The sequence below is a fragment of the Peromyscus californicus genome, unplaced genomic scaffold (genome assembly GCF_007827085.1).
Source record: "Peromyscus californicus insignis strain IS unplaced genomic scaffold, ASM782708v3 Scaffold_6__1_contigs__length_162567912, whole genome shotgun sequence".
Classification (NCBI taxonomy): domain Eukaryota; kingdom Metazoa; phylum Chordata; class Mammalia; order Rodentia; family Cricetidae; genus Peromyscus; species Peromyscus californicus.
In genome coordinates, this window is record NW_026294584.1 from 135856424 (window position 1) to 135884120 (window position 27697).

General features: G+C 43.1%; 1 protein-coding gene across 7 annotated transcripts in view; it reads left to right on the plus strand.

Moving 5' to 3' along the window:
- Positions 1 to 1054: 1054 nt before the first annotated feature.
- Bcl2l13 (BCL2 like 13) overlaps positions 1055 to 27697 on the plus strand; it is a 61488-nt gene continuing 34845 nt past the window's right edge. For 3 of the 7 annotated variants that reach the window (XR_008214545.1, XM_052721466.1, XM_052721465.1), the window contains exons 1-2: positions 1059 to 1226; positions 15063 to 15224. Coding sequence is in view for 5 of the 7 variants with exons in the window: in XM_052721466.1 (XP_052577426.1) it covers positions 15113 to 15224 (112 nt within the window). In the remaining 2 variants the exon portion in view is untranslated. Of the gene's footprint in view, positions 1227 to 5619; positions 5715 to 15062; positions 15225 to 27697 lie in introns of all 7 variants that reach the window. The other 4 variants (XM_052721461.1, XM_052721467.1, XR_008214546.1 and 1 more) reach the window with 4 other exon arrangements.

Sequence of the window (27697 nt, forward strand, 5' to 3'; positions counted from 1 at the left end):
AAGAGCAGTCACTGCTCTTAACCTCTGAGCCATCTCTCCAGCGCCTTATTTTTTATTTTTAAAGATAAGATTACACTATGTAGTCTTGACTGCTTGGAAATAGCTTTGGAGCTTCTAATTTATGGCAATCTTCCTGCCTCAGCCTTCTGAGTGTTGGGATTACAGGCCTGTACAAGCAGCTGGGCACATTTATCACTTCTGATCTGACTAGTTACAACTGACTTCTAACTCCTAATCTCCCATGCTGTCCTTGTTACTTCATCTCAAGAAACCCGAGCGGGCTAAATCAGGGTGTTCACCTTTTAGCCTAGATATCTTGATCTTTTTATATTGAGACACAATCGCCATCTATAAAGTTCATACTGACAACTAGACAATCCGGTTACACATATCCCTCATCTCTTAAGTAACTCTATTTTTTTTTTTGGTGGGGTGGGGGTGGGAAGCATTCACAGCTTATCTTGGACCACAGGTTGGACACGCTTTCATGGAGTCAAGAAAACAAGCATTCATCAGCACCAACTACAGTCCAGGCCCAGGCAGCTTGCCAGGCATTGTGAGTAAAAATGGATTACTATTATAAGATTCCCTTTATCACCACCGTGTCTGGGCACCGAGTTGTCTCGGCCTAGACCCGTCTGTCTTTAAGTTGTTTTCCCAGCTTTCAGGACAACCTCCTGGCGGGTGGCTGCGAACCCGAAGCCGGCAGTGCTTGTGACCCCTGTATTGACAGTCAACCCGCAGGCTTGAGCACTCCCGGAACGCATAGGTCTGCAGAACTGAGCATCTGCGATGCCACCAGCCTCTCGTCCCACACGGGTGAGCTGGCCGGCGGGGTCTACTTCGTTTCCGCGCTACTCCGCACTGGCGAGGGCACTTCTGAAGTCCAGCAATCTAGGATTTGAGTGGTTCCTGAACAGAGGCAAAGGACAGCGCCGTACATAGGTCACGCCTGCGCGAACTGACCAGCCGGCGTCGGTGACACCGCTTCCGCTCCGGCTGACCGAGCGTCGGACTTCCGGCTCGGCTCCGCGCCCCAGCCCCGCCCCCCACGCCGGCCGTGACGGAAGCGCGCCGGGGTGACCTCACCGTCCAACATGGCGGCGGCGGTAGATTAGGGCCGCGGGTCGAAGCAGCAACCGCCGCTCCCGGGACCCCGTGCGAAGCACCTGCCGCCGCCGCCGCCGCCGCCTCCTTCATCCCTTCTGGGGCAAGGCCGGGGCCAGGTGAGGGGAGTGGGATTCCGGGGAGGTCCTGCGGGGTGGCGAGGCGGTTTTCACCCGCTGCGGAAGGGGTCTCGAGACCCCCGAGCCGACCGCCCGGTGCTGCCCACGACGTGGGAGAGACCGGGCGGGCGGGCGGGGAGGGAGGACGGTGCTGCTCTGCCGAGGCTTCTCGGAACTTGTGGGCACCATTCGGGGCTACTCGGACCTGTCCAGCGTGCCCCGGCGATGGGCGGCTTCGGAACGGGCTCGCACAGGCTGCCTGCCTGCGGCGCAGGGACTCACCCTTGCTCTACATTCTGCTCTTCACACAGATACCTTCCCTTGGAGAACCAGGGTCTGTTTGGGGGGGCTGCACTGGGAAAGGTCAATTCTTTCTTGGAGGAGGGACGTGTGTGCCATTCACGTAGAACGATCAAAGCTTAGCTTTGCTAGTGCTTTCTTGTCACCCTGTCAGAAGTCTAGTTTCTCAGTGTTAGCACCGCAGTTTTGACACCCATCCCCACTCCACCCCCACCCCCAAGACAAAACAAAACCAGTAGGCCTTCTTACCCTATGGAGGCGAGAGATACCATTCACACTAATTCGTCTTTTCCTTTTTTAAAATCTTCCCCACATTCCCACGGGATCCCACATTTCTTGCCTTCATATTATAGCACTGCGCAGGAGGAAGCCTAGACAGAATTCTAAGTCGGGGCTTTTGAAAAGTCAAGGGGAAAAATTGGACACATCAGCCCAGAAATTCACATGCCCTTTGCTGATAACTCTGTTAAGCAATTCACCATTCCCATGCACAAGTGTTTATCTGAAAGATCTGTTTTACTTTCTGTGGTTAAAAGTTTTGAACTGTGTTGACAGGCTCCTCTTCTTTCTGATGTTTTAAAAAAAAAAAGTTTTGCAAAATTTCTAATATTTCCCTTGGAGGCTTGGTATAAACCAGAATGTTGATGTTCCCTGCCCTAACTTGTGTGACCTTACATGAATTGCCACACCCTTGAGATGTCTTTCCTTCCCCCACCTTTTTTTAACACACTAAAAAGTTAAGCAAGTGCGTGGGTGGTGAACCACTTATATTTCATATATACAGTGGGATTAATGTATCTTGCATGTTTATAACAGTGAATTGAAAATGCTTTATTCTGCATATAATAGGCAGATAAGCACTTTGCAAGGCCCATTGCTCTGAAGATCAGGTACTATTCTAACAATTCTAAATACTTTTTTATTTCAGATGACTCATGTCCTTAAAATAACACTTGTTTCACTTTTTGATCTCATGTATCCCAGCTGGCCTTGAACTCAGATCCTACTCCTACTTCCCTTGTATAGAAATCCGGGAGTATCCAACCATGCCTGTCCCTTTAAAAAATTAAATTATTATTGTAGGTATAGGTATGTGTTTGGGTACAAATGTTTATAGGGCAGTGGGCAGTTTTGTTTTTTGGGTGGGGGGGATTTGTGGGCAGGATTTCTATATAGTCCTGGCTGTCCTGGAGCTTCCTATATAGACCAGGATGACCTCACCTTCCAAGGCCTATGCCACCATCCACAGCCAGTGGGTAACTTTGGGAGTCTGTTTTCTTTTTGCATCTTTACGTGGGTTCTGGAGATTAAATTCGAGTTGCTTTCACTGCTGAACCATTTTGTCAGCCCTTGTTTTGTTTTGAAAGGGTTTCAGCCTGTGGTCAAGGCTAGCCTTGAACTTTTAGGAGTCCTCCTAAATCAGCCTCCCTAGTGCTGGTATTCCAGAGGAGCTACCATACCTATCTTAAAATGGCCTGTACCTCGTGCAAAAGTGTGCCCTGGAAATTGAATTCAGCCAAATAATGTGTAAGGTTAAGTCCAGCCATCTTTTAGAAAGTATAATTGTTGGACAGGTTTGTACAGATATGTAGTATATTTCTGTCATTCCCACCCCACCCCATTAACCTCTCATTCCTTTACTGCTCTCACCAAACACCTTCTTCAGCTTAGAAAAGAAGAAAACCGTGACAGCGGGCACTCCTGTAACTGTAAATATGGGGGGCAAGGCAAGATTGTTGGGAGACCATCCTAGGCTGAAAGTTAGACCCTTTGATAAGAAAAGACAAACAACAGGGGACTGGAGAGATGGCACTGTGGTTAAGAACACATACTGCTCTTCCTGAGGACCTGAGTTCGATTACCAGCACCCACATCAGGCAGCTTTACAACTGCCTGTAACCCCAGCTTCGGGAGATCTCACATCTCTGACCTCTGTGGGCACTTACATGTATTCATGTGCACATACCCTCTCCCCATGCACATAATTAAAATAATAAAAGTTAAAAAAAGAAAACTATATCTTTAACACAACTTTTTAAGTTCTCTCCCCACCCCCCCCCCTTTCTTTTGTGACAGTTTTCTGTATCCCAAGCTAATGCAGGGTCAGAAGACAACTTGGCAGGAGTCTGTTCTCTGCTTCCACCATGTGGGTTCTGAGAATTGGTCAGGCGTGGCAGTAAGTGGCTTTATCTACCATGGAGCCATCTTGCCACACTGTCCAAAATATTTTTTTGCATTTTTTCTTATGAAATATTTTAGGTATAAAATTGTAAACATTTAGTGTTTTCATTGCTTTTCCTCAGTTTTCAGACTTGAATTTGAGTCATATCTTATTCCAAATCAACGAAATTATCACCAAGGTTTTTAAAAAAAATTTATTAGATGTATTCTTTTTTTGTGCTTTTTTCTTTTTATTTAGATTTTATTTATTTTATGTATGTATGTATGCATGTATGCCTTTATTCCAGGAGAGGGCATCAGATTCCACTATAGATGGTGTGAGCCACCATGTGGTTGCTGGGAATTGAACTCAGGACCTCTGGAAGAGCAGCCTGTGCTCTTATCCGCAGAGCCATCTCTCCAGCCCATATTCATTTTTTTTTCTATGTGAGTGTTTTGCCTGTAACTGTGTATGCGTAGTCTTGTGTGTGCATGATGCCTGCAGAGGTCAGAATGGGGAACATCTCCTGGAACTGGAGTTAGGAATGGCTGTGAACCACTATGTTGGTACGGGGACCCAAACCCAGGTCCTCTGCAAGAGCAGTTGATCTCCCTAGCCCCAACACCAAGAATTTTTTAGACAGGGTCTCCCTATATAGCCCTTGTCTGGTCTTGAATTTCGATCCTCCTGTCTCAGCCTCCCAAGTGGCTGCAATTAGAGGCTTGCACCACCCATATCAGGGACTTTTCAGGAGTTGGGTTTTTACGTTAGGGATCAAATCCATTGTCCTTTGTTGAGCTCTCACTGAGATACACTCCAGCCCTTTTTGTTTTTATTTGCTTTGTGTTTTTATGGTGCTGGGCATAGAATACAGGTCTTCGGGCTTTTATGTGCTCTACTACTGAGCTACACTCCTAACCCAATAGTAACTGATATTTTTGTTGTTGTTTGTATGAGATAGGGAGTCACACTGTATATAGCTCAGGCTAGTCTGGAACTCACTGTGTAGCTCAGTCTGGCCTCAAATTGGTGGCAATATTGCTTCAGCCTTCTGAGTGCTAGGATTACAGCTGAGTTCCACTGTGGCTGTCCGAGAGAAGCTAATTGTCTAACAGCCTCACTGAAATATAATTAATTTACTATACAACCCAAGTTGTGTAATATAGTGACTTTTAGCACATTCAGAGTTGTGCAACCATTATTGGAGTTTTCATCACTTCTAAAAGAAACCCCATACCACTTGGCAATGGTTCTTTTGTTGTTTTTTGAGACGAATGTGTATGTGGCACAGGCTTGAACTTTGAATACATTTGCCACAGTCTCATTGCTTATAGGTGTGTGCTGCCATGCTTGGCGGTAGCCATCTTTTGTCCCTACTCCTTTCACTTCCTTACCACATATAACCGCTGATATCCTTTTCCGGTTTTTAAGGCATACTCTCATTTTGTACTGACAGCTGGCCTTGAACTCTCTCTTAGCAGTCCTCTTGCCTCAGCCTCCCAAGTATTGAGATTGCAAGTGTGAGCCTCTACTTTATTCCTTTGTAAAGTTAAATGATATTCCAGTGTGTACAGTGTGGCAGTGTGTGAACACATGACATTTTAGGGAACTTTTCTTCCCGTTCATTTTCACTCCTTCCTTTCCTACCCCTTTTTTTTTTTGGTTTTTTCGAGACAGGGTTTCTCTGTGTAGCTTTGCGCCTTTCCTGGAACTCACTTGGTAGCCCAGGCTGGCCTCGAACTCACAGAGATCCGCCTGGCTCTGCCTCCCGAGTGCTGGGATTAAAGGCGTGCACCACCACCGCCCGGCTTTCCTACCCCTTTTAAGGCAGGGTCTTACTGTGTAGCCCTGGCTGGCTTGGAACTCACAGAAACAGCCTGCTTTTGCGTCCTGAGTGCACTACCACAGCATTTGTTATGTGTTTTTTTGCAGGGAAGGACTTAGATGGAACCCTCACATGTAGACTGCATTGACCTCAGACCTGAGATTTTGCTCTTTCCTTCTCTCCTGATGTGCTGCTAATATGGGTGTGTCCTCTAATCCTAGCCAATATTTTTCCATTTTTCAGACAATGTCTCTTGTTTTTGTTTTTCAAGACAAGGTTTCTCTGTGTAGTTCCGGCTGTCCTGGAACTCACTCTGTAGACCAGGCTGACCTTAAACTCAGAGATCCACCTGCCTCTGCCTTCCCTGAGCACAGGGAATAAAGATGTGCACTGCCACGCCTGGCTGGACAATGCCTTATGCTTACATCAGGTGACCCTCATACTTTATCTTCCCCAGGTAGGTAGACATATAGGCTCATCCTTCAGTATCTAGCTCATGTGACTTATTTTAAAGATTATTTTTAGCTGGACGGTGGTAGCGCATGCCTTTAATCCCAGCACTCAGGAGGCAGAGCCAGGCGGATCTCTGTGAGTTCAAGGCCAGCCTGGTCTACAGAGTGTGATCCAGGATAGGCACCAAAACTACACAGAGAAACCTTGTCTCGAAAAAACCAAAAAAAAAAAAAAAAAAAAGATTATTTTTAATTATGAGTATCTATGTGGGTATGTGTATCCACCTGAGGAGGCAGAGGTGTTGAATTTCTTGGGATTGCAATGTGAGCTGCCAGACATGGGTGCTAGGAATTGAACTTGGATCCTCTGTAAAGTAGTACTTGCTCTTAAGTATTAAGCCACCTCTTGAGACATCCCCCTCTCTTATTTTTTAAATAAATTGAAAGTTGTTTCCTGCTGGGCATCAGTGGTAGCTCATGCCTTTAATTCCAGCATTTGGGAGGCAGAAGCAGTTGAATCTCTGTGAGTTCAAGGCCAGCCTGGTCTACAAAGCGAGAGCCACGACTACACAGAGAAACCTTGTCTCAAAAAACCGAAAGAAGGAAGAAAGAAAGAAAGAAAAGGAAGGAAGGGAAGAAAGCTGTTTCCCTTTTTGGCTGTTATGTATAAAGTGACCTGGAATGCTCATGTACAAATTTTGGGTGGACATGTTTACATTTCTCTAGCATGTACCTAGAAGTGAACAATCTGTATCTGAATTTTGTTTTGCTATTATGTGGGAAGCTTAAAATACTGGGAAAGTCAGAGTCTGTTTGTAAGGGGGAGGGTTTCATGTTAGGAATTCCCCTGTGAGTGCATTATCTGTGAATGCCAACTGCTGAGTGAAGATATTTTGGGGCAGTTGTTAACACAGGATTGAACCAGAGTGTTCCATTACGCATGTTTTAACTGGAAAGGGACAATCAACACTAGACTAATAGTGGTGTCTGCTGAATTGTTAAATTGACACCTCACTTGGTAGTGGTGCTGCTGAGTGGGATAGTTTTTGCAATTTTAAAAATTTAATTTTGTGTATATGTGATATTCATGCATGTGGAGGCCAGAGCTCAGCCTCAGGTGTGTGTTCATGTGTACGTGTGTTTGTGTGCGTACATTCATGTGGGTTCTGAGTATTCAAATCCTTAACATGAGTATTTGCTGTGTTAGTCTCAAAAAAATAACAAAAGAATCCTTGCCAAGTGGTATGGGGTTTCTTTTAGAAGTGATGAAAACAATACCTTTACCTATCTCTTCAGCCTCTACTGACCCTGGAATTTGCCATTTGTTTGAATTTAAGATCATACCTGGAAAATTTGAGTGGCAGCCTGTAATCCTAGGTCTTGTGAGACAGAGGCAGGGGTGTTACTGCAAGTTCAAGACCAGCTTAGGCAACATGACAAGTTCTGGGCCTGTGACATTGCTGGACCCTGTGTCCAAAAGAAAAACACCCAAACAGAAGATCACACATGAGTTTGGGACAGAGTGCCTACCATGTGTGAGGCCCTCTGTTTGATCCCCAGTACAACCTTCCACCACACTCAAAAAAACCATCTGTATATTTAAATATTTGGTCTTTGTTTGGAGACAGGGTCTCACTGTGTAGCCTTGGCCAGCCTGGAAGTTGCTATGTAGAACAAGCTGGCCTCGAACTCACAGAGATCTGTCAGCTTCTGCTTGTGTACTGGGATTAAAAATGTGTGCTACCCACTTGGTCCTTAGAAACTTGTTTTTTGAAACAGGGTCTTATGTAGCCAAGACTGACTTCAAGCTCAATATATAGTTGAGAGTGATCTTGAACTCTTAATTTTCCTGCCTCCACCACCCGAGGCCTGGGGAATGTTACACCACACAAAGCTTATTCATTTTTGTTAATATTCAAATTAAGGATTTCCTTTTTCCCATATGTTTATTTACTTGTTGTGTATATGAATGTGGATGAATGAGTGCTGTTGTGGATGTGTGGAGATGAGAACAACTTGTGGGAGTCTGTTCCCTGCGTCTACACGTGGGTTCCGTTGTTTGAACTCAGGTTGTCAAGTTTGGCAGCAAGTACTATTACCTAGTCAGCCGTCCCACTGGCCTGGATCACTTCTTGATATAAAGAATTTCCACATGGCTTGAAATGGAAAAGAGCTTACTAGATACAATGTAAAGAGTGGAAATAACTGTGTCCCTTTCATCATTTAAAATGAAAAGTTAGCCAGGCAGTGGTGGAGCACACTTTTAGTCCCAGCACTGGGGAGGCAGAGGCAGGCGGATCTTTGAGTTCAAGCCCAGCTTGGTCTACAGAGTGAGTTCCAGGACAGCCAGAGCTACACAGAGAAGCCCTGTCTTGAAAAACCAAAAGGAAGAAAAAGACAAAAAGAGAACTTAAGGGGTTGAGAAGATGGCTCAGCAATCGAGTGGTTGCTGCCCACCCAGAGGCTGGAGTTTGGTTCCCTGTCCTCACATAGTTACATCTGTATCTCTAGCCTCAGGAGATCCTATGCCTTCTGATCTCTGCAGGCACAGGCATGCATGTGCTGCACAGACATGCAGATAAAACACTCACATAAAATAGATCTTATTCCTGTGTGTGTGTGTGTGTGTGTGTGTGTGTGTGTGTGTCTGCCACACATGTGTGGGTGTCTCTAGAGGCCAGAAGAGGGCATTAGATCCCCTGGAGCTAGAGTCAAGCAGTTGTGGTCTGCCAGGCCTGGGTGCTATGGAAGAGCAGGAAGTGTTCTTAACTACCAAGCCATCTCTCCAGCTCCTATATAAAAAAAGAAAGGAAAGCTGGGTATGTTGGCACACACCTTTAATCTCAGTGCTTGGGAAGCAGTGGCAGGCAGATTTCTGTAAGTTTGAGGCCAGCCTGATCTAGATATGGAGTTCAGGCCAGCTGAGGCTACATAACAGACCCTGTGTCAAGAAACCAATTATTGGGGTTGGGGATTTAGCTCAGTGGGTAGTGCAAGGCCCTGGGTCCTCAGCTCCAGACCAAAAAAAAAAAAAAAAAGAAACCAATTATCAATAAAAGAAAATTTGAGAGTTAGAAGTATATAGCACTTTTCCATTTGTGAAAAATGACTTATTTGTTTTTATGTGTATGTATATGTACCTGTGCGATTTTATGTATATCACATGCATGCAGGTGCCCATGGAGGCCAGAGAGCATTAGATACCTTGGAACTGGAATTGCAGGCAGTTTTAAGTTACCTGATGTGGGCATTGGGAACCAGGATCCTCTGCAAGAGCACTGAACACTTCTAACTGCTGAGCCATCGTTCCAGCCCATATATAGTGCCTTTCATCCAGTTTATATTTTTCCTTTTCCTCTGCTCCTTTATGATGGTGGTAGGGATATGTATGGGGTGGGATGGGGCAAATGTGTGCTTGTGCATGTGGAGGCCAGAAGTTGATGCTGGGTGTTGCTACTCCATCTTTTTTTTTTTTTTTGGTTTTTCAAGACAGGGTTTCTCTGTGTAGCTTTGCGCCTTTCCTGGAACTCGCTTTGGAGACCAGGCTGGCCTTGAACTCACAGAGATCCACCTGCCTCTGCCTCCCAAGTGCTGGGATTGAAGGCGTGCGCCACCACCGCCCGGCCTTTTTTTTGGTTTTTTGAGACAAGGTTTCTCTGTGTAGTTTTTGTGCCTGTCCTGGATCTCGCTCTGTAGACCAGGCTGGCCTGGAACTCACAGAGATCCGCCTGGCTCTGCCTCCTGAGTGCTGGGATTAAAGGTGTGCGCCACCACCGCCCAGCTTTTTTTCTTTTTCTTTAACATTTATTTATTTATTATGTATACAATGTTCTTCCTGCATGTATGTCTGCATGCCATAAGAGGGCACCATATCTCATTATGGATGGTTGTGAGCCACCATGTGGTTGCTGGGATTCCCTGAGCCATTTCTCCAGCCTCTCCCACAGTCCCCCACCCTTTTTTTTTTTTTTTTTTTTTTTTTTTTTTGAGATAGGGTCTCACTGAACCTAGAGCTCACAAATTGGCTCGCCTTGCTGGTCAGCAAACCCCAGGAATCCTGTCTCTGCCACTCCAGTGCTGAGGTTATAGACTTGTACCTCCCTAGGAATCTTGTTTCTGACTCATATCCCCCTCTCCTGTGCTGGGGTTACAGGCATGTGTTACCTCACTTGGCTTTTTATGTGCCTGATGGAGATCTGAACTCAGTCCTCATGCTTACACGGCAGACATTTTACCAACTCCCATATCCTGGGCACTGAGACTTTGTCTCAGTGAAAAAGGCTGGGAATGTGGCTCTGTGGTAGAGCATTTAACCTGCCTGCAAGGCCTTGGGTTCAGTCTTCAGGATTGCAAATCAACAAACAAAACCCTATTTTTACGAACACTGAAAGCCTTTAAAATTATATGTTAAATCATATAAATCATCAAATCTTCAGTGCATGGATGTTAATAATAGTCCTTAATAAAGATTATTCAGTGATACCATTAAAATATAGTAAGGATGGCTTATTCAGGGACTTACAGTGGGCATAGAAACCTCTCAAACAGCCCTGTGATGGGTGGGGATTGGGTTTAACTCTGAACACAGCATAGGCAAGTGGGAATTTCTAGCCAAGGAGCAGTATGGAAGTCAGTAGATAGGGAATTACTGAGACTAATATTAAGCATAAGAAAGTCCAACTAAACTGATCCAATAGCATTCTTAGTAAAGACAGGTTAGGAGATCAGACATCAAGCATGATGGGATATTAAAGACTATTCTGGCCAGGCTGATGGTACACGACTTTAATTCCAGCACTCAGGAGGCAGAGGTAGGTGGATCTCTGAGTTTAAGGCCAGCCTCATCTGCGTAGTGAGTTCCAAGCCAGCCAGGGTATATAGAGAGACCCTGTCTTAGCTCCCCCCCCAACCCTGGAAAAAAACAAAGAACACAAAAAACAAAACCAAACTTGATTATTCTAGCTAAACTTAGCAGTTATTTTGCTAAACTTAGGTTGTGATTTTACAGATTTTCTATGTGTGAATGTTTGCCTGCATGTATGTGCATGTATGCACATGTACCATGTGTGAATGTTTGCCTGTGTATGTACATGTACCATGTGTGAATGTTTGCCTGCATGTATGTACAATGTACCATGTGTGAATGTTTGCCTGCATGTATGCACATGTACCATGTGTGAATGTTTGCCTGCATGTATATACATGTATATACATGTATGTACATGTACCATGTGTGAATGTTTGCCTGCATGTATGCACATGTACCGTGTGTGAATGTTTGCCTGCATGTATATACATGTATATACATGTATGTACATGTACCGTGTGTGAATGTTTGCCTGCATGTATGCACATGTACCGTGTGTGAATGTTTGCCTGCATGTATGCACATGTACCATGTGTTGAACCTCCTGGAACTGGAGTTAGTTGTGATGCTGGTGCGCCATGTGGGTACTGGGACCTGAATCCAAGTCCTCTGCAAGAACAGCAATGCCCTTAACCACTTCTCTCTAGCCCCTAATATTAGATTTAAAGGGAAATGCACAGATGGACCTGGAAGATGGTCGAGAAATCTGGCCAAAGTTTGACCGAATAGTCTTTGTCAGCATTATTATATATGGTGGAGAAAAGGACATTTGTAGGCCTTGCATTTTTCAGGGCTCTTCAGAATCTTACCAACAAGAAGTCTCTCAGAAGTTACAGGCCGTAGATTTCTACCCCAGAACTGTTTGAAAGAACTCAGAATGAAGAGACAAGAATACTGGGGGGTCCGTTCACTGGTAGCCTCGCTCCAGGCCACACTGACAACTTCAGTGAACCAGAGGAAGGCTGATAGATCAGGATCTGACTCTGCTGAGAATGAAGGACTCGGAGATACCCCAACTAAGGGCTCTGCATGATGGGTGATTTTGGTTGTACTGGCCACCCTTAACTTCTGGTTCTCTTCCTTTCTTTCCTTTTTGGTTTTTCGAGACAGGGTTTCTCTGTGTAGTTTTGGTGCCTGTCTTGCATCTTGCTCTGTAGACCAGGCTGGCCTCGAACTCACAGAGATCCACTTGGCTCTGCCTCCCGAGTGCTGGGATTAAAGGCGTGTGCCATCACTGCCCGGAGTCCTTTCCTTTTTTAAAAAATAATTTTTTTTAAAAAATGTACTTTGCCCGCATGTTAGTTTGTGTGAGGGTGTTGGATCCTGGGGTTACACACAGTTGTGAGCTGCCATGTGGGTGCTGGGAATCGAACCTGGGTCCTCTGGAAGAGCAGCCAGTGTTCTCAGCCACTGAGCCATTTCTTCAGCCCCCTGGTATTCTTTCTATTTTTTTTTTTTTTTTAAAGATTTATTTATTATGTATACAGTGTTCTGTCTGCAAGTATGCTTGCCGGCCAGAAGAGGGCACCAGATCTCATTACAGATGGTTGTAAGCCACCATGTGGTTGCTGGGAATTGAACTCAGGACCTTTGGAAGAACAAGCAGTGCTCTTAACCTCTGAGCCATCTCTCCAGCCCTCTTTCTATGTTTTAACTGTTGCAGTCTAACAGAGAAGTTTCCCCTGGAACTTATCAGGTTTTTTTCCTCTGGTTTTGTTTTGTGATCCTCCTGCCTCAGCCCCCTTAGTGCTGAGATTATAGGCTTGCAGCACCACTCCCAACCCCCACTGCTTCTCATAAAGTGCCCCCCCCCCATGTAGTTTTTTTCTTTTGTGTTTTCAGACAGGGTTTCTCTGTGTAGCTTTGGTCACTCTGTAGACCAGGCTGGCCTCAAACTCACAGAGCCCCGCCTGGCTCTGCCTCCCGAGTGCTGGGATCAAAGGCATGCGCCACCACTGCCTGGCCTAAATGTAGTGTTTTTATATGTGGTAGAGGAGCAGGTGTGTGTGCCTGTGACACGTGTGGAGGTCAAAAGGCAACTTGTGGTGCATGTACATATTGTAGGCAAAACACTCATAAAATAATAAGAATAAATAATCCTTTAAAAAAAGAAAAGGGAGCCGGGCAGTGGTGGCCTTTAATCCCAGCACTCGGGGGGCAGAGCCAGGCGGGTCTACAGAGTGAGATCCAGGACAGGCTCCAAAGCTACACAGAGAAACCCTGTCTGGAAAAGAAAAGACTGCACAGTGATGAAGCACAGGTCTAGCATGGACAGAGCCCTAGGTTCAAGCTCCAGTACTCTGATTTCAAGAATGTGATTTTTTTTTTTTAAGGTGGAATTATACTACCAGATCTATATGTGAGTTTGTACAGTTCAAAGACTTTTCTAAACTGTAGTTTTAGTATAGCAGTCCTCATATACTGTAGTATAATTGATGGGAAATTGGCCCTTAAGATGGCTCAGCTGGTAGGGGTGCGTGCTGCCCAGCCTAATAAGCTGAGTTTGACTCCTGGAACCCACATATTGGAAGGAGAGAACCAGCTCTCAAGTTGTCCTACCTCCACCTACATGCCATGCTGCATACACACAATAAATCTTTAAAACTTGATGTAGAGGGCTGGAAAGTTGGTTCAGTGGTTAAGAGCACTTGTTGCTTTTGCAGAAAACCTGGACTTAGTTCCCAGCACCCACCTGGTAGTTCACACCCATCCATAAATCCAATTTCAGGGGATCCAACACTCACGTCTGAGGTACCAGGCACATATATGTTACACATACATACATGCAGGCAAAGCACTCATACATAAAATAAATGTAAACTTTTTTTAGCTGATATAGAATTTCTATAAATTAGGTCCCAGTCAGGCCCTAGTTTCAAACAGTAAAACTGACTAGAGCTCTTTTAGATGGAAAGTGTTAAGTTGCTGACAGAGTGAGTTAGCCTGGCGGTGATGGCGCATGCCTTCAATCCCAGCACTTGGGAGGCAGAGGCAGGCGGTTCTCTGAGTTTGAGGACATCCTGGTCTACAGAGTGAGTTCCAGGACAGCCAGGGCTACACAGAGAAACCCTGTCTTGAAAAAAACAAAACAACACCCTCCCCCCAAAAAAGAAGAGACTCGCAAATTGCACATACCTCACAAAAACTAAAAAATAAATAATTTTAGCCGGGCATGGGGACAGCTGCCTGTAATCCCAGTACTTGACTACATAGGGAGTTCTAGGCCAGCCTGGGCTATATAAGCTATTGTCTTAAAACCCCCCAAAATACTGGGGCTGGAGAGATGGCTCAGAGGTTAAGAGCACTGACTGCTCTTCCAGAGGTCCTGAGTTCAATTCCCAGCAACCACATGGTGGCTCGCAACCATCTGTAATAAGATCTGGTGCCCTCTTCTGGCCTGCAGTCATACATGCTGTATACATAATAAATAAATAAATCTTTAAAAAAAAAAAAAAAAAAAAAAAACCCCAAAATAAATATACAAGTTGCACATACAACTGCCTCTCTTACTCAGACTAGCTATATGTATGGCACATTAGGTAGAAAAGAGAGCTGGTAGGTAGTGTCTCCAGGAATGTAGCATGGGTCTAGCTAGTATATTGAGATTTACTTTTTTTTTTTTTTTGAGATAGGGTTTCTCTTTGTAACAGCTCTGGCTGTCCTGTAGACCAGGCTGGCCTCAAACCCACAGAGATCCACCTGGCTCTGCCTCCCGAGTGCTGGGATTAAAGGCCTAGGCGATGAGATTTGTTATTAAAAGAAATGAGAAAACATACTCAGGGATGGAGTTCAGGATGTCTCCTGTGTGTTTGCCACATGTGTGGAAATAATTAGGAGGAGCCAGCGCGATGGCTCGGTGGGTCAGTGTGATTGCTGTGCAGGCCTGGGGACCGGAACTTGATTTCCAGAACCATGTAAAGGGGAAGGAGAGAACTGACTCCACAGTGTCCTCTGACCTCCACATGTGCACCATGGCAGGTGTGGCCACCTCTAAGACAGTACAAAAGCAAATAAATAGAAAAGGAAAAAAAAAACGAGAAAAGGACAATTTACCTTTTATTGGAATAGTTAAGTTACTGTTTGTCTAGAAATTAAAGTTACTTTTTTAAAGATTTTTGGAAAGAAAACTGTTGAGCCATTTACTTTGGGAGTTAGGTGAGTAATTGGGATCAATGGGGAAATGGATTGGTTTGTAATCAATTTTAAACTGAAAGAAACCTTTTGTTTTTAGATTTCCAACATCCTTAAATAGACCTCTTTGGAGCTTCTTCAGCCAGTTCAATGGCGTCCTCTACTACTGTGCCTCTAGGATTTCACTATGAAACAAAGTATGTCGTTCTCAGCTACTTGGGACTTCTCTCTCAGGAGAAACAAGAAGGTCCCTCACCCCAAGGTACTGTCTTTGGTTTACGGTGGTTATGTTGGCTCATGATAAGGACTTGATCCATAGAAGTATTTGCATCTAAGAATTTGTATGTCTTAGACAAGCAGTATTAATACAGAGAATGACCACCCTACCCCACTCCTGTCCCCTTCCTGGTTGCAACTTCTTTTAATAGTGTTTGTTTCGTAATGTTTTGATTTTGATTTGTTTCATTTTAAAACTTTTTTAAAAAAATAATTTATTTAAATTTATTTTATGTGTGTTGGTGTGAAGGTGTCAGATCCCCTGGACCTGGAGTTATAGACAGTTGTGAGCTGCCAATTGGGTGCTGGGAATTGAACCTGGGTCCTCTGGAAGAGTAGCAAGTGCTCTTAACTGCTGAGCCATCTCTCCAGCCCCCTCATTTTAAAATTTATTTATTTACTTCATGAGTGTGTATCTGTGTGGGTGTGTACTTTCCGTGTGCGCGCGCCCGGTGGTCAGAAGACAATGTGCGAAAGTTGATTCTTTCTATTCACTTTAGGGGTCCTGGAAATTCAAATTGGGTCATCAGGCTTTTTGACAAATGTCTTAGGGTTTCTATTGCCATGAAGAGACCCCATGACCATGGCAACTCTTTTTTTTTTTTTCAAAACAGGGTTTCTTTTTTTCGGGTTTTTGAGACAGGGTTTCTCTGTGTAGCTTTGCGCCTTTCCTGGAACTCGCTTTGGAGACCAGGCTGGCCTCGAACTCACAGATCCTCCTGCCTCTGCCTCCCGAGTGCTGGGATTAAAGGCATGCGCCACCACTGCCCAGCAAGACAGAGTTTCTTTGTAGCTTTAGATCCTGTTCTGGAACTCGATCTGTAGACCAGACTGGCCTGGAACTCACAGAAATCCACCTGTCTCTGCCTCGTGAGTGCTGGGATTAAAGGCTACCATAGCAACTCTTATAAAAGGAAACATTTAATTGGGGCTGGATTACAGTTTCAGAGTTTTGTCCATTATCATCATGGCAGGGACATGGCAGTGTGCAGGTAGACATGGTGCTGAAGAAGGAGCTGAGAGTGCTACATCATGATCCACAGGCAGCAGAAGGAACTCTGTGTCACACTGGGCGTAGCTTGAGTTTATGAGACCTCAAAGCCCACCCTCACAGTAACACACTTTCAGCAAGGCCACACCTCTTAATAATATCACTCCCTATGAGGGCCATTGTCTTTCAGACCACCCAGCAAGCATCTTTATGTATGTAGTCATTTCATCAGACTGTTTGAGACAGGGTCTGGCCTGTTCTGAAACTTGTTATGTAGACCAGGCTACTCTTTCATTCGGGTCAGCCCTTCTGCCTCTGTCTCCCAAGTGCTGGGAATGTAAGCATGTGCCACCACATCTGGTCTGGTCTTTAGGTTTTTTTTCCCCATTTTCTTTTAAAGATTTATGTGTATGAGTGTATGTTGTGTGTGTGTACCATGTGCATGCTTGGTACATGTGGATGTCAGAAGAGGGCAATGGATCCCCTGGAACTAGAGTTATGGATGGTTGTGAGCTACTATATGGGTGCTGGAAATGGAACCTACATCCTCTATAAGAGCAGCACGTGCTATTAACATGTGTGGGTGTGTGCATGTGTGTAAACACATGTGGAGGTCAGGGGACAATATTTTTGGCATTTGATTCTCTCCTTCCATCTTTTTTTGTAACGGGTCTCACTGTGTATCCGTGGCAGAACTAGAACCCAGTGTGTAGATCATGCTGGTCTTGAACTTACAGACTATACACTTGCCTCTGCCTCCTGAGATCTGGAATTCAGTGTGTTTGCAACCAAATACCTGGTCCTGTTTGTTTGTTTGTTTTTTGTAAAGGTCTTCTGTAGAACAGACCGGTCCTAATGTAGTGGCATATATCTATCATCCCAGCGCTTGGGAGGTGGGGGCAGGAGGACCAGGAATTCAAGTCCAGTTTTGTCTGCATATAGAGAATTCAAGGCCAGTCTGAGTTACATGAGACCCTGTCAACAAGACACCTGAGAAGTAGCTCAGTCAGTGAAAGGTGCTTGCCAGAAAGCCTGATGATCCGAGTTCATTTTTGAAACCCACGGGTAGAAGGAGAACCAGTGTGTAAGTGTCCTTTAAACTCCAGGCATGTGACATGTTGTGTCTACATACATACACACTAAATTTAAAAAAATATTTTAATTAGCCGGGCGGTGGTGGCGCACGCCTTTAATCTTAGCACTTGGGAGGCAGAGCCAGGTGAATCTTTGTGAGTTCGAGGCTAGCCTGGGCTACCAAGTAAGTTCCAGGAAAGACACAAAGCTACATAGAGAAACCCTGTCTCAAAAAACCAAAAAAAAAAAAAAAAAAAAAAAATTTAATTAACTGTTGAATATTAAATTTATATAACAGTTCAGATGTCTGATAGACTCTTATTTTCAGTATAATTCTTTGTAGTATGTTGTATGTATCCATCTTTATTTAAAATTTATTACATTTATTTATGGTGTGTATATGTGTCTGTGTGTGAGAAAGACAGAGAGGCCAGCTTGTAGGAGTTAATTCTCTCCTTCTTCCACGAGTACTGGGGATGAAACTCAGGTTGTTCTCATGGAGTTATAGGTTATAGTGAGAGTGGATTTGCTGTTAAGGTTATTTTGGGGCTAGCAAGATGGCTCGGAGGATAAAGATGCTAGTTATGCAAGTCTGGCGACCTGAGAACTGACCTCTGAAAAAAGTTCACTTCTTCATGTGAGCTGCGGTGTGCACATGTACACATACACGCGTGTGCACACACACAGTAAGTAATAAAACATATTTAACAATGAAAAATATCAAAAGTAACCTCAAACCTGTCTTGTCTTGCTCTGACGCCACCCCTTTTCTCTCTCTGTCTCCTTTTTTTTAGACCATGTTTCTCTATGTAACCCTGGCTGGTGTGGGACTATGTAGACCAGGCTGGCCTCCATCTCACAAAGATCCACCTGGCTCTGTCTCTGGACTCCTGGGATTAAAGGCCTAGGTCCTCACTTCCCGACTCTCTCGGTACTTTAAGGCTTCCTGAGTCCTACTGGAGGGCTGCAGTTGTGGGTAGACTGCCGGCCGGCCGGCGCATTGGAGTTCACAGGTCCTGCCTACTGAATGACATGTAGGTGGTCAGAAGTGCCAGGGCTGTCTATCAAGTGATTCTCAGATGAGTAGATTTGCTTCCTTCTGCCTTTGCCTTCCGCCTCCTAGGATCGCATGCATTCGTCACCACATATGGCCTGTGTTCTCGTTTTCACTTGGATCAAAATAGTGCTTTATTTTCCTTCAGATTTCTCTCTTTACTTCTGTGTCACTTAGAGGTGTGCTAACTAATCTCCAAGTACTCAGGGATTTTATTCTCATTAGTCTTTTTAATTACTGAGTTCTAGTTTAATTCTATTGTGGTCTGATTAAATGCAGCGTGATTTAATTAACATCATAAATCATTCTTGCTTGGCTCCTGACTGAACCACTTTGAAGTTTACTTTTTTTGTCTTGTTTTTCTTTCCTGGTTTTTTGTTTTTTTTTTTTTTTTGGTTTTTCGAGACAGGGTTCCTCTACATTTTTCTCTTTTTGAAGAAATGATGCTGGTATTGAATTAGCTGTTGTAAATATTCTGATTTTTCTTATCAATGATTCTGTGTAAATTGAGAGTATTTTGATGAGTTTTTATTATAGTTTGGTGATACTTTTGATTTTTCTATTATTTCAGGATTGTAAAGACTATACTTTGCCTTCTTCTGATAACAAAATAATCTATACCATTGTGCCTTAAAGCCAGAATATTCAAACTCCTGTTCTTCCTCTTTCCCGTCTGACACATTGGTATTTACAGGTGAAATAAAGGGCAGGTTGTGGTCTGTTAGCTGGCATGTAGCTGAATGCTGTATAGCTACAGCAGTCTCTGCAGCCTGTGATGAGCAGCCGTGGGAAGCCAAAAAACACAGGAAGTCTGGCTTGCAACTGTCAGCTCTGCTGGTCCAGACAGTCCTGGGCTGCGCATGCATGAGTGTGGCTCTGTTCCAGTTCAGTTTTACTTTGGGCCCTGAATTTCCTGTTCATTTGTTTGTTCTTTCTTTTTGGTAGTACTGAGACTGAACCCATGATATTAGGAACAAACAAGTACTAAAATGACAGCTGTGCCCCCCTTCCACCTGTCTGATAAGACAGAAGTCAGGAGTGTTGGCCAGGGCCTCATCATTTTGTGAAGCTCTTCTGTCAACTTCTTTCTCTAGATTCTTGCTGTTCCACCTTCATAGCTGGGTTTGTAAACATGCCCCAATTTTTTGTTTTTTAAAATTTAACCTCCTCCTGGGGGCTGGAGAGATGGCTCAGCTGTTAAGAGCACTGGCTGCTCTTCCAGAGGACCCAGGTTCAATTCCCAGCACCCACATGTCAGCTCCCAACTCTCTGTAACTCTAGTTTCAGGGAATTCGACAACTTTACACAGGCGTGTGTTCAGACAAAACAGTGATGCACATAAAATAAAATAAATTATTTAAAAAAATGTACCCCCTCCTTTCCTTCTTTCTTCCTTCCTTTCTTTATTTGAAGACAGAATTGTAGCCCAGTTTGTCCCTTAAATAGCTAGAATCACAAGTATATACCATCAGCCTCTATTTTTGCAGTAAAAGCAAACAAACCAAAGACCAAAAAAACCAAAAAACCAAAAAAACAAAACAACAACAACAACAAAAAAAACCCAAAAAACCCCAAAAAAACAAAAACAAAATACTTGCTACCCAGGCTTGAAACATGAATCATCCTTTAAGTCTTTTTTGTTTGTTTTGAGACAGGATCTCTCTCTCTTGTCCTGGCTGTCTTAGAACTATTATGTAGGCCATATTGGCCTCTAACTCCGAGATCTGTCTGCCTCTGCTTCCCAAGTACTGGGATTAAAGGTGTGTGCCTCAAGGCCTGGCCATTCTGTAGTTCTTCTCCCCTGTCCCTCAGGATTTCTCTGTGTAGCCCTGGCTGTCCTGGAACTTGCTCTGTAGACCAGGCTGGCCTTGAACTCGGTGATCTGCCTGCCTCTGCCTACTAAGTGCTGATATTAAAGGTGTGTACCACCACCACCCATCCCCCCCCCTTTTTTTTTAAATAATTTATTTAACATACATTGGTGTGAAGGTGTCAGATCCCTTGGAACTGGAGTTACAGACAGTTGTGAGCTGACATGTGGGTGCTGGAAATTGAACCCTGGTCCTCTGGAAGAGCAGTCGGTGCTCTTAACCGCTGAGCCATCTCTCCAGCCCCCCAGCCCCCCTTTTTTTTTTAAATAAAAATTTAAAAATGTGATGTGTGTTAGTCTTTTGCCTGCATGTGTATTTGAGTGGGTAGGAAAAAAGAAAGAAAACATGGATTACTGAAAGTCAAGGTAGTACTGGCCAGGACACACGTAATGGTATCAGATTGCAGGAACTAAGGAAAGCTCTTTGTAGTAGGTAGTGCAGTCTAACTGCCTGTAACATGCAAAGTATATTGATTGTAACCTGTAGGCCAGCTGGAGAGTTGGCTGTAAGACTCTGTGAGCTCAAGGCCAGCCTGGTCTACAGAGTGAGATCTAGGACAGGCACCAAAACTACACAGAGAAACCCTGTCTCGAAAAAACCAAAAAAAAAAAAAAAAAAAGACAAGTAACCTGTAAGCCAAATGAACCCTTTCTTCCCAACTTGCTTTTGGTCATAGTGTTTTGTTATAGCAATAGAAACTCTAAGACAGGATCTAGTTCTCTGTCTTCCTTGGCCCCTGCCACACATAGAATATATTCACACACACATACACATAAATAAAAAAATATAAAACTAAATCTAAAGGCTAAGCACGAAGGCTAGTGTGTTGATAGGCATCATTAATCTCAACACTCAAGAAGATGAGGCCTGGGGCTGGAGAGATGGCTTAGTGGTTAAGAGCACTGACTGCTTTTATAGGGGACCCAGGTACCCACATGGCAGCTTACAACTGTCTTCAACTCCAGTCTCAGGGGATCTGCCACCTTCTCTGGCCTCCTCGGGCACAGGCATACACTTGGTACACAGACATAGACACATACACACACATACATTATGTATATATATTAAATGTATGTATACATAATATATGTATATATGTATACATATTATGTATGTGTGTGTAGTCAAAATATTATATATATATATAATATATGTACAGTCAAAACATCCATGCACATAAAAATAAGTAAATTAAAAAAAGAAGTTGAGGCCTGAAGATCAGGAGCTAAGACCAGGCTTGGCCAGGCTGGTCTATTTGAGACTGTCTGAAAAACAAAGCAGGACTAGAAAGATGGCTGAGTGGAAAAGAGCATGTACTGCTCTTCCAGAGGACCTGAGTTCCTAGCACCCATGTGAGGTGACTCACAACCACTTGTACTCTACCCTAGGGGTAATCCCGCACCTCTGGCCTCCACATGTGTGCTGTGGTATACATACTAATGAACACATAACATGCGCATATACACACAAACACACTAATAATAATAATAATAAAATTTAAAAATTTGTGGTGGTTTGTAGGTGAGTTTTTTGTTGGGACTGCCTGTCAGCTCTGTCCCACCAGCCGGCTCCCAAATAACCACACAGAGACTTAATATTAATTATAAATGATTGGCTGATAGCTTAGGCTTGTTACTAACTAGCTCCTACAACTTAAATTAACCCATTTTTCTTATCTAAGTTCTGCCACATGGCTCATGGCTTGTTACCTCATTTTCTACAATAAAATGTCCTGCTTCCTCTGTGTCTGGCTCACGACCCTGAGACTCTCTGCCCTTTTTCCCAGCATCCTCCTAGTCTGGCTCTCCCACCCAATCACCTCCTGCCCAGCTATAGGCCAGTCAACTCTTTATTAACCCATGAGAGTAATCATATTTACAGTGTATACAGATTGTTCCACAGCAGTGGTTATCCTTAATATTGGATTTCTTGTAAGCATAAGTGTAATTTATGCATACATGAGTACAAGCAATGGTAGCAAACTCTTTCTTTTTTCAATGGCAGTGGATCCCATTAGTAGGGATCAAATCCAGGACTTTGCTATGCTAGGTAAGTACTCTACCACTGAGCTTCGTCTCTAGCCTCGGAAAGCTCTATTTTGGGGGGCAAGGAGTGGAGTTGGAGGCAGAGTCTTATTGTGTAGTGCAGTTGGCCTCAAGCTGGTGACTCTGCCCCAGCCTTCTGTGTGCTGCAATTACAGGCTTGTATTGCCAAGTAGGGCCTAGGGTGGCCTTCCTAAAGGAAAGCACTCATTTCTTATTGCTGTCTTGTTACCCTCTTTGTTCCCTGGAATGTGATGTAGAACTCACTCCTGTGTCATCTTCTATGGATAGAATTTATTATAGCACCAATTAGGCTTTGATTTCAAGTTTGTGGAACAATAAATGTGAGAAGTGGCTAAGTAAGGTGATTCTGTTGATGACTGAGGATTTTCTGTCACATTATATGTTTTTCATTATTTCCTAAATGAGTCCTATTCTGGATGCAGACTTTTCCGTGACTGGCTAATTCTTCCACACTTTTTCTGAACTGGTTAAGTCTTCTGTACTGTTCTAGTTTGTGTTGAATCACGTTTTCTTTTCCTTCTTACTCTTTTTCTGTTTTTTTCCCCCCTGTGACACAGGGTCTCATGTAGCTTGGCTACCTCTGATCAAGACTGGGATTACCAGTGCGAGTTACTGTGCTTGGTTTGAGTTATATATTTTGTCTAGTTAAAATCCTAGCTTGCATATTTTATGCCAAGTGATAATTTTTGTTTTATTCAACTTGGCATATATTAACATAGACCACCTTTTTTCTGTGGTCATTAATACAGATTTAATAAGGAGGTATTTCTATTTCTGTGTGTGTGTGTGTGTGTGTGTGTGTGTGTGTGTGTGTGTGTGCGCGTGTGTGTGTGCGCGGTACTGCAGGTTGAACCCAGGGCCTCATGGATGTTAATTATATGTCCTACTTCAGAGCTACAGCCCCAGCTTTGTAGAGTTCTTTTTTGGAAGGATAGTTACATTGTCAACAGTAGTGTGGCAGTAAAATACATTTGTATATAATAACTGGTTTATTATTCCTTCTTAAATTGGTAGTGCCTGCTAACAATTTTTTTAATTTTCTACAAATTAGACTCTTTAGGTACTTCCTATAAAGTTTTAGTCATTTTGTGATTGGTGTTTGATATTGTGGTGTGTGTAAATCTCTTTCTTAAGGCTGAATATATGTAGATACCACATTTTGTTTATCCATTCATCTGTTTCTGGAGTTTGAGTTTTCCTATATCTTGGCTATTGTAATTCTACCTTGAACATGGATCTGTACAAATATCTGCTTTAAATTCTTTTTGTTGTTTTGAGATTAGGTCTCATGTAGCTCAGGCTAGCCTTTTACTCTCCATGTAGCTGAAGATGACCTTGAAGTCCTCCTGCAGCTTCTACCTCCTGAGTGTTGGAGTTATAGGTGTATATCACCATGCCTGCCTATGAGATACCAGGAATGGAACCCAGGGCTTTATGCATGCCAGCAAGTATTCAACCAACTGAGCCACATCCTGGCTCTTGCTTTGAATTCTGTCTGGCATATATCCAGATGTAGGATTGTTTTGTCATGTGTAATTCTCTATTTAAATTTTATTTATTTATTTAGCGATTTTGAGATGGGGTTTCAATAGCTCAGGTTGGCCTGGAACTCACTGTGGAGCCTAATTTAGCCTCAAACTCATAGCAGTCCTTTTTAGATTATTATAGTGTAAACCACCATACTTGGTGTGTGTGTGTGTGTGTGTGTGTGTGTGTGTGTGTGTGTGTGTGTGTGGTGTGGTGTGCATATGGAGGTCACAGGACAACTTTCTGGAGTTGGTTCTCTCCATTTTCGTGTGGGTTCTGAGGATTTAAACTCAGGTCACCACACTTGTGCGGCAAGTGTCTTTACCTGCTAAGTCATCTCATAGGCCCCTAGCCCGCAGCCCTTGTGGTTGGTTTTAATCTGTACTTGTGTAGTGTCTAATGATGTTGAGCGTACTGTTCTGTGCTTACTGGCTATTTGTGTATCTTTGGAGAAATATCTGTTTCCAATTTGTATTAGTCAGGGTTCTCTAAAGTCACTGAACTTGTGTCTCAGCTGGAATATGCTGGAATCCCAAAGAAGTAGGCTCCAATGACAGTGAAGGAATGGATGTGCTGACAAGACAAAGGCCAGCAGGCAAAGAACAGACCCTTCCTTCTTCCTTTGTCCTTACATAGGCTTCCAGCAGAAGGTGTGGCTCAGATTAAAGGTGTGCCTTCCAGCCTCCAGGTCTGGATTAAAGACTGTGTCTTCCTGCCTCAAGGTCTGGGTTAAAGGCATGTTGTCTTCCAGTCTCAAGATCCAGATCACAAATATGCCCTCCATTTCTGGATTATAGTTCATTCCAGATATATTCAAGTTGACAACCAAGAATAGCTGTCACACTATCCTTATTCCATTTTTGAGTGAATTATTTATCTTTTTATCTTTGAGCTTTAGAGATTCTTTATATGTTCTGGATCCCAAACTTTTAGCAGATATGTTGTTCCTAGTTATTTTCTTCCATTTCATGATTTGTTCTTTTTATTTTCATGGTTTGCTTCCTGCTACTAAATTTTCATTTTGATGAGGTTCAGTCTTTGTTTTCTTTGATTTCTTGTGCTTATGATGTTACTTCAGAAAGCATTGCCTAGAGTTTCATAGCTTTTTCTCTTAAATTTAGGTCTCTGGTTGGCTTTTTGTGTGGGGTGTGTGTGTGTAGTAGTAGTAGTAGTTGATTTTACGTTAGAATATCTGGTTGTTCTAGATCATGTATTGAAAATATTATTCTTTCCTTCAGTAGCCTTGATATCCTTCTCAAAAATCAGTTGACAGGATAAGATGTGATGCACACTTGTCATTCCATAACTACGGGCTGGAGAGATTGCTCAGTAGTTAAGAGCACTGACTGCTCTTCCAGAGAACCTGGGTTCAATTCCCAAATCCCACATGGCAGTTTACAACTGTCTATAACTCTAGTTCCAGGGAATCTGACACTGTCATACAGACATACATGCAAGCAAAACACCCCAATGTACATAAAACAAAAATAAGTAAATCATTAAAGAAACTTTAAAAAAGCTACAAAATATCAGAGATCCATTGATCATAAATGTATATAGTTCTAGTTTTTAATTAAATTCTGTATGTTTTATTATAATTATTATAATCTATCTTTTTTGTTTCTGAGATATTCTTGTGTAGTCTCCTCCTCTGGACAATGAGAGTCTAGTACAGGGGACTTCTTGGTGTCACTCTTTAACTTACAAAATTGGTAGTTGATGTTAGTTCAGGTTTTTGTTTGTTTTGTTCTGTTTTTTTGTCTTAATTTACTTTGTATTGCTGTGATAAATAAACACCATGACCACAAGCAGCTTGGGGAGGAGAATTTGGCTTACATGTCCCTCATTGAGGGAAGCCAGAGTAGGAACTCAAGTAGGGCAGAAAACCAGAAGCAGGAACTGAAACAGCGGCCATAGACGAATGCTGCTTACTGGCTTGCTCCTCATGGCTTGCTCAGCCTGTGGGGTTTTTTGTTTGTTTTGTTTTTGTTTTTGGAGACAAGGTTTCACTGTGTAGTCCTGGCTGTTCTCAGATGACCCTAGCTTGTATCAGGTTGACAAAAACCAACCAACCAAACAAACAACAACAAAACCAGCCCAGGGTCTCACTGTTTTGGTGGCCTGGGACTCACAGGAGATTCACCTGTCTCTGCCTCCCAAATGCTGAGAATAAAGGAGTGTACCACCACGCCCAGCCATTTAATTAATTGGCTTATTTATTTGAGACAGTCTCACTATGTAGCTTTTGCTATCCTGGAATTTACTATATAGACTGGATTAGCCTCAAATTCATAGAGATCCTTTTCCCTCTTGAGTGCTAGGATTAAATGTATGTGTACCACCATTCCCAGCCTAAAAAAACTATTTTTTAGATTTATTTATTTTATATTATGCATCTGAGTGTTTTACCTGCCTATATGTATGTGTGCTACATGTATGGTGCATGCAAAGATCAAAAGAGAGTATCAGAACTGTAATCATGAATGGTTGTGAACTACCATGTGGGTGCTAGGAACCAAACCCAGGTCCTCTGCAAGAGCAACAAAAAAGGCCATTTCTCCCCCTCCCTTATAGGTAATTTTAATATGTCACAGTTTGGAGATACAGAATTTACTTCTTTTTGATCTAGCCCATTCAGTTGGCCAAACTGTGTTATTTGTATTCAATTTGAAAGCTCTGGACAAATTTCAAAGCTGGGATATGCTGATTGCAGACTCATGCAACTCCTCATGTGGACTGAAGTAGGCAGACTTCAGTGTGCTCATGTCTGTTTATCTTTGAAATACTTCCTCTGGATTCATTGAACAGGATTTATGCTACATTGGCCCTACTGTGTAGTTGTGTGCTTTAGAATGTCTGGGTGGAGAGGATTAATTAGATGAAGATCACTGAATCTATCTGTCTGTGGGGAGCTAGCGAGATAGCCTTTTGTATCCTAACAGCAGTGGCCTTTTTATAGTTGAGGCTTTCCACATGGCTTATTATCAAGTATGACAACTTGTCATGTGTAATCAGCATCATGTCAGTTTCATGAGAACGGCACTCCTCTAATCAGCTGCTTCTGCTTAATCTGGTGGGGTGTGAGGCATATGGTAATGAAGACATTGTCATTACTGTGTGGGTTGGTGGTGGTGCTAGGGGCTGTGTGGGTCTGTGGATGTTTTGGATGTGCATGTCTTCCAGAAAGAGGCTTATGACAGATGGCATCGCTTATTTCTTATTTGAGAAGAAATTATAATCATATATTCTAGGGTTCAGTAATAAGTCACTTAACAGAATGATCTCTCTCTCTCTCTCTCTCTAGCTCTAGCTCTCTCTTTTTCTCCACACTGTCCTTGAACCTGTAACAGTTCTGCTTCAATCTTCCAAATGCTGGGATTATAGGCACGAGCCACTCCAGGGAGATCTGTTTTCAAATACTGTTTCTTCATGGATTATTGGTGCATGGGCAAATAATGATGAGTTGATTTGCAGACTGTCACTCTAAGGCTAAGCTCTTAGGCCTTGATTATTGAGTACAGTTCTCCTAAGTGTGGCGGCAGTAGCTGAGGTCTGATTCCTATTTCCTTTTTTCGTATTCTCTATCTCCATCCACTGCCATAAATGAATGATGTGTTTATTACCCAATATATGTGGTTAGTCAGTTTTCATAGTCTCTTGTAGAAAAATCACTTCTCAATTTCCTTACTTTTAATTTTTGCCATTTTAGTAGCTTCAAAGCAGTAGCAAATAATTTTTTATTTCTCTACATTTATATATGAACTATTATTTTTGTCTGTGTAAGTTATAGAAATTCAGTTGAGTTTCTTTTTGTATGAGTCTTTTTCCCAGCGGTTTGTCCTGTATACTTATCGAATGCACTAAGGCTGTATTATG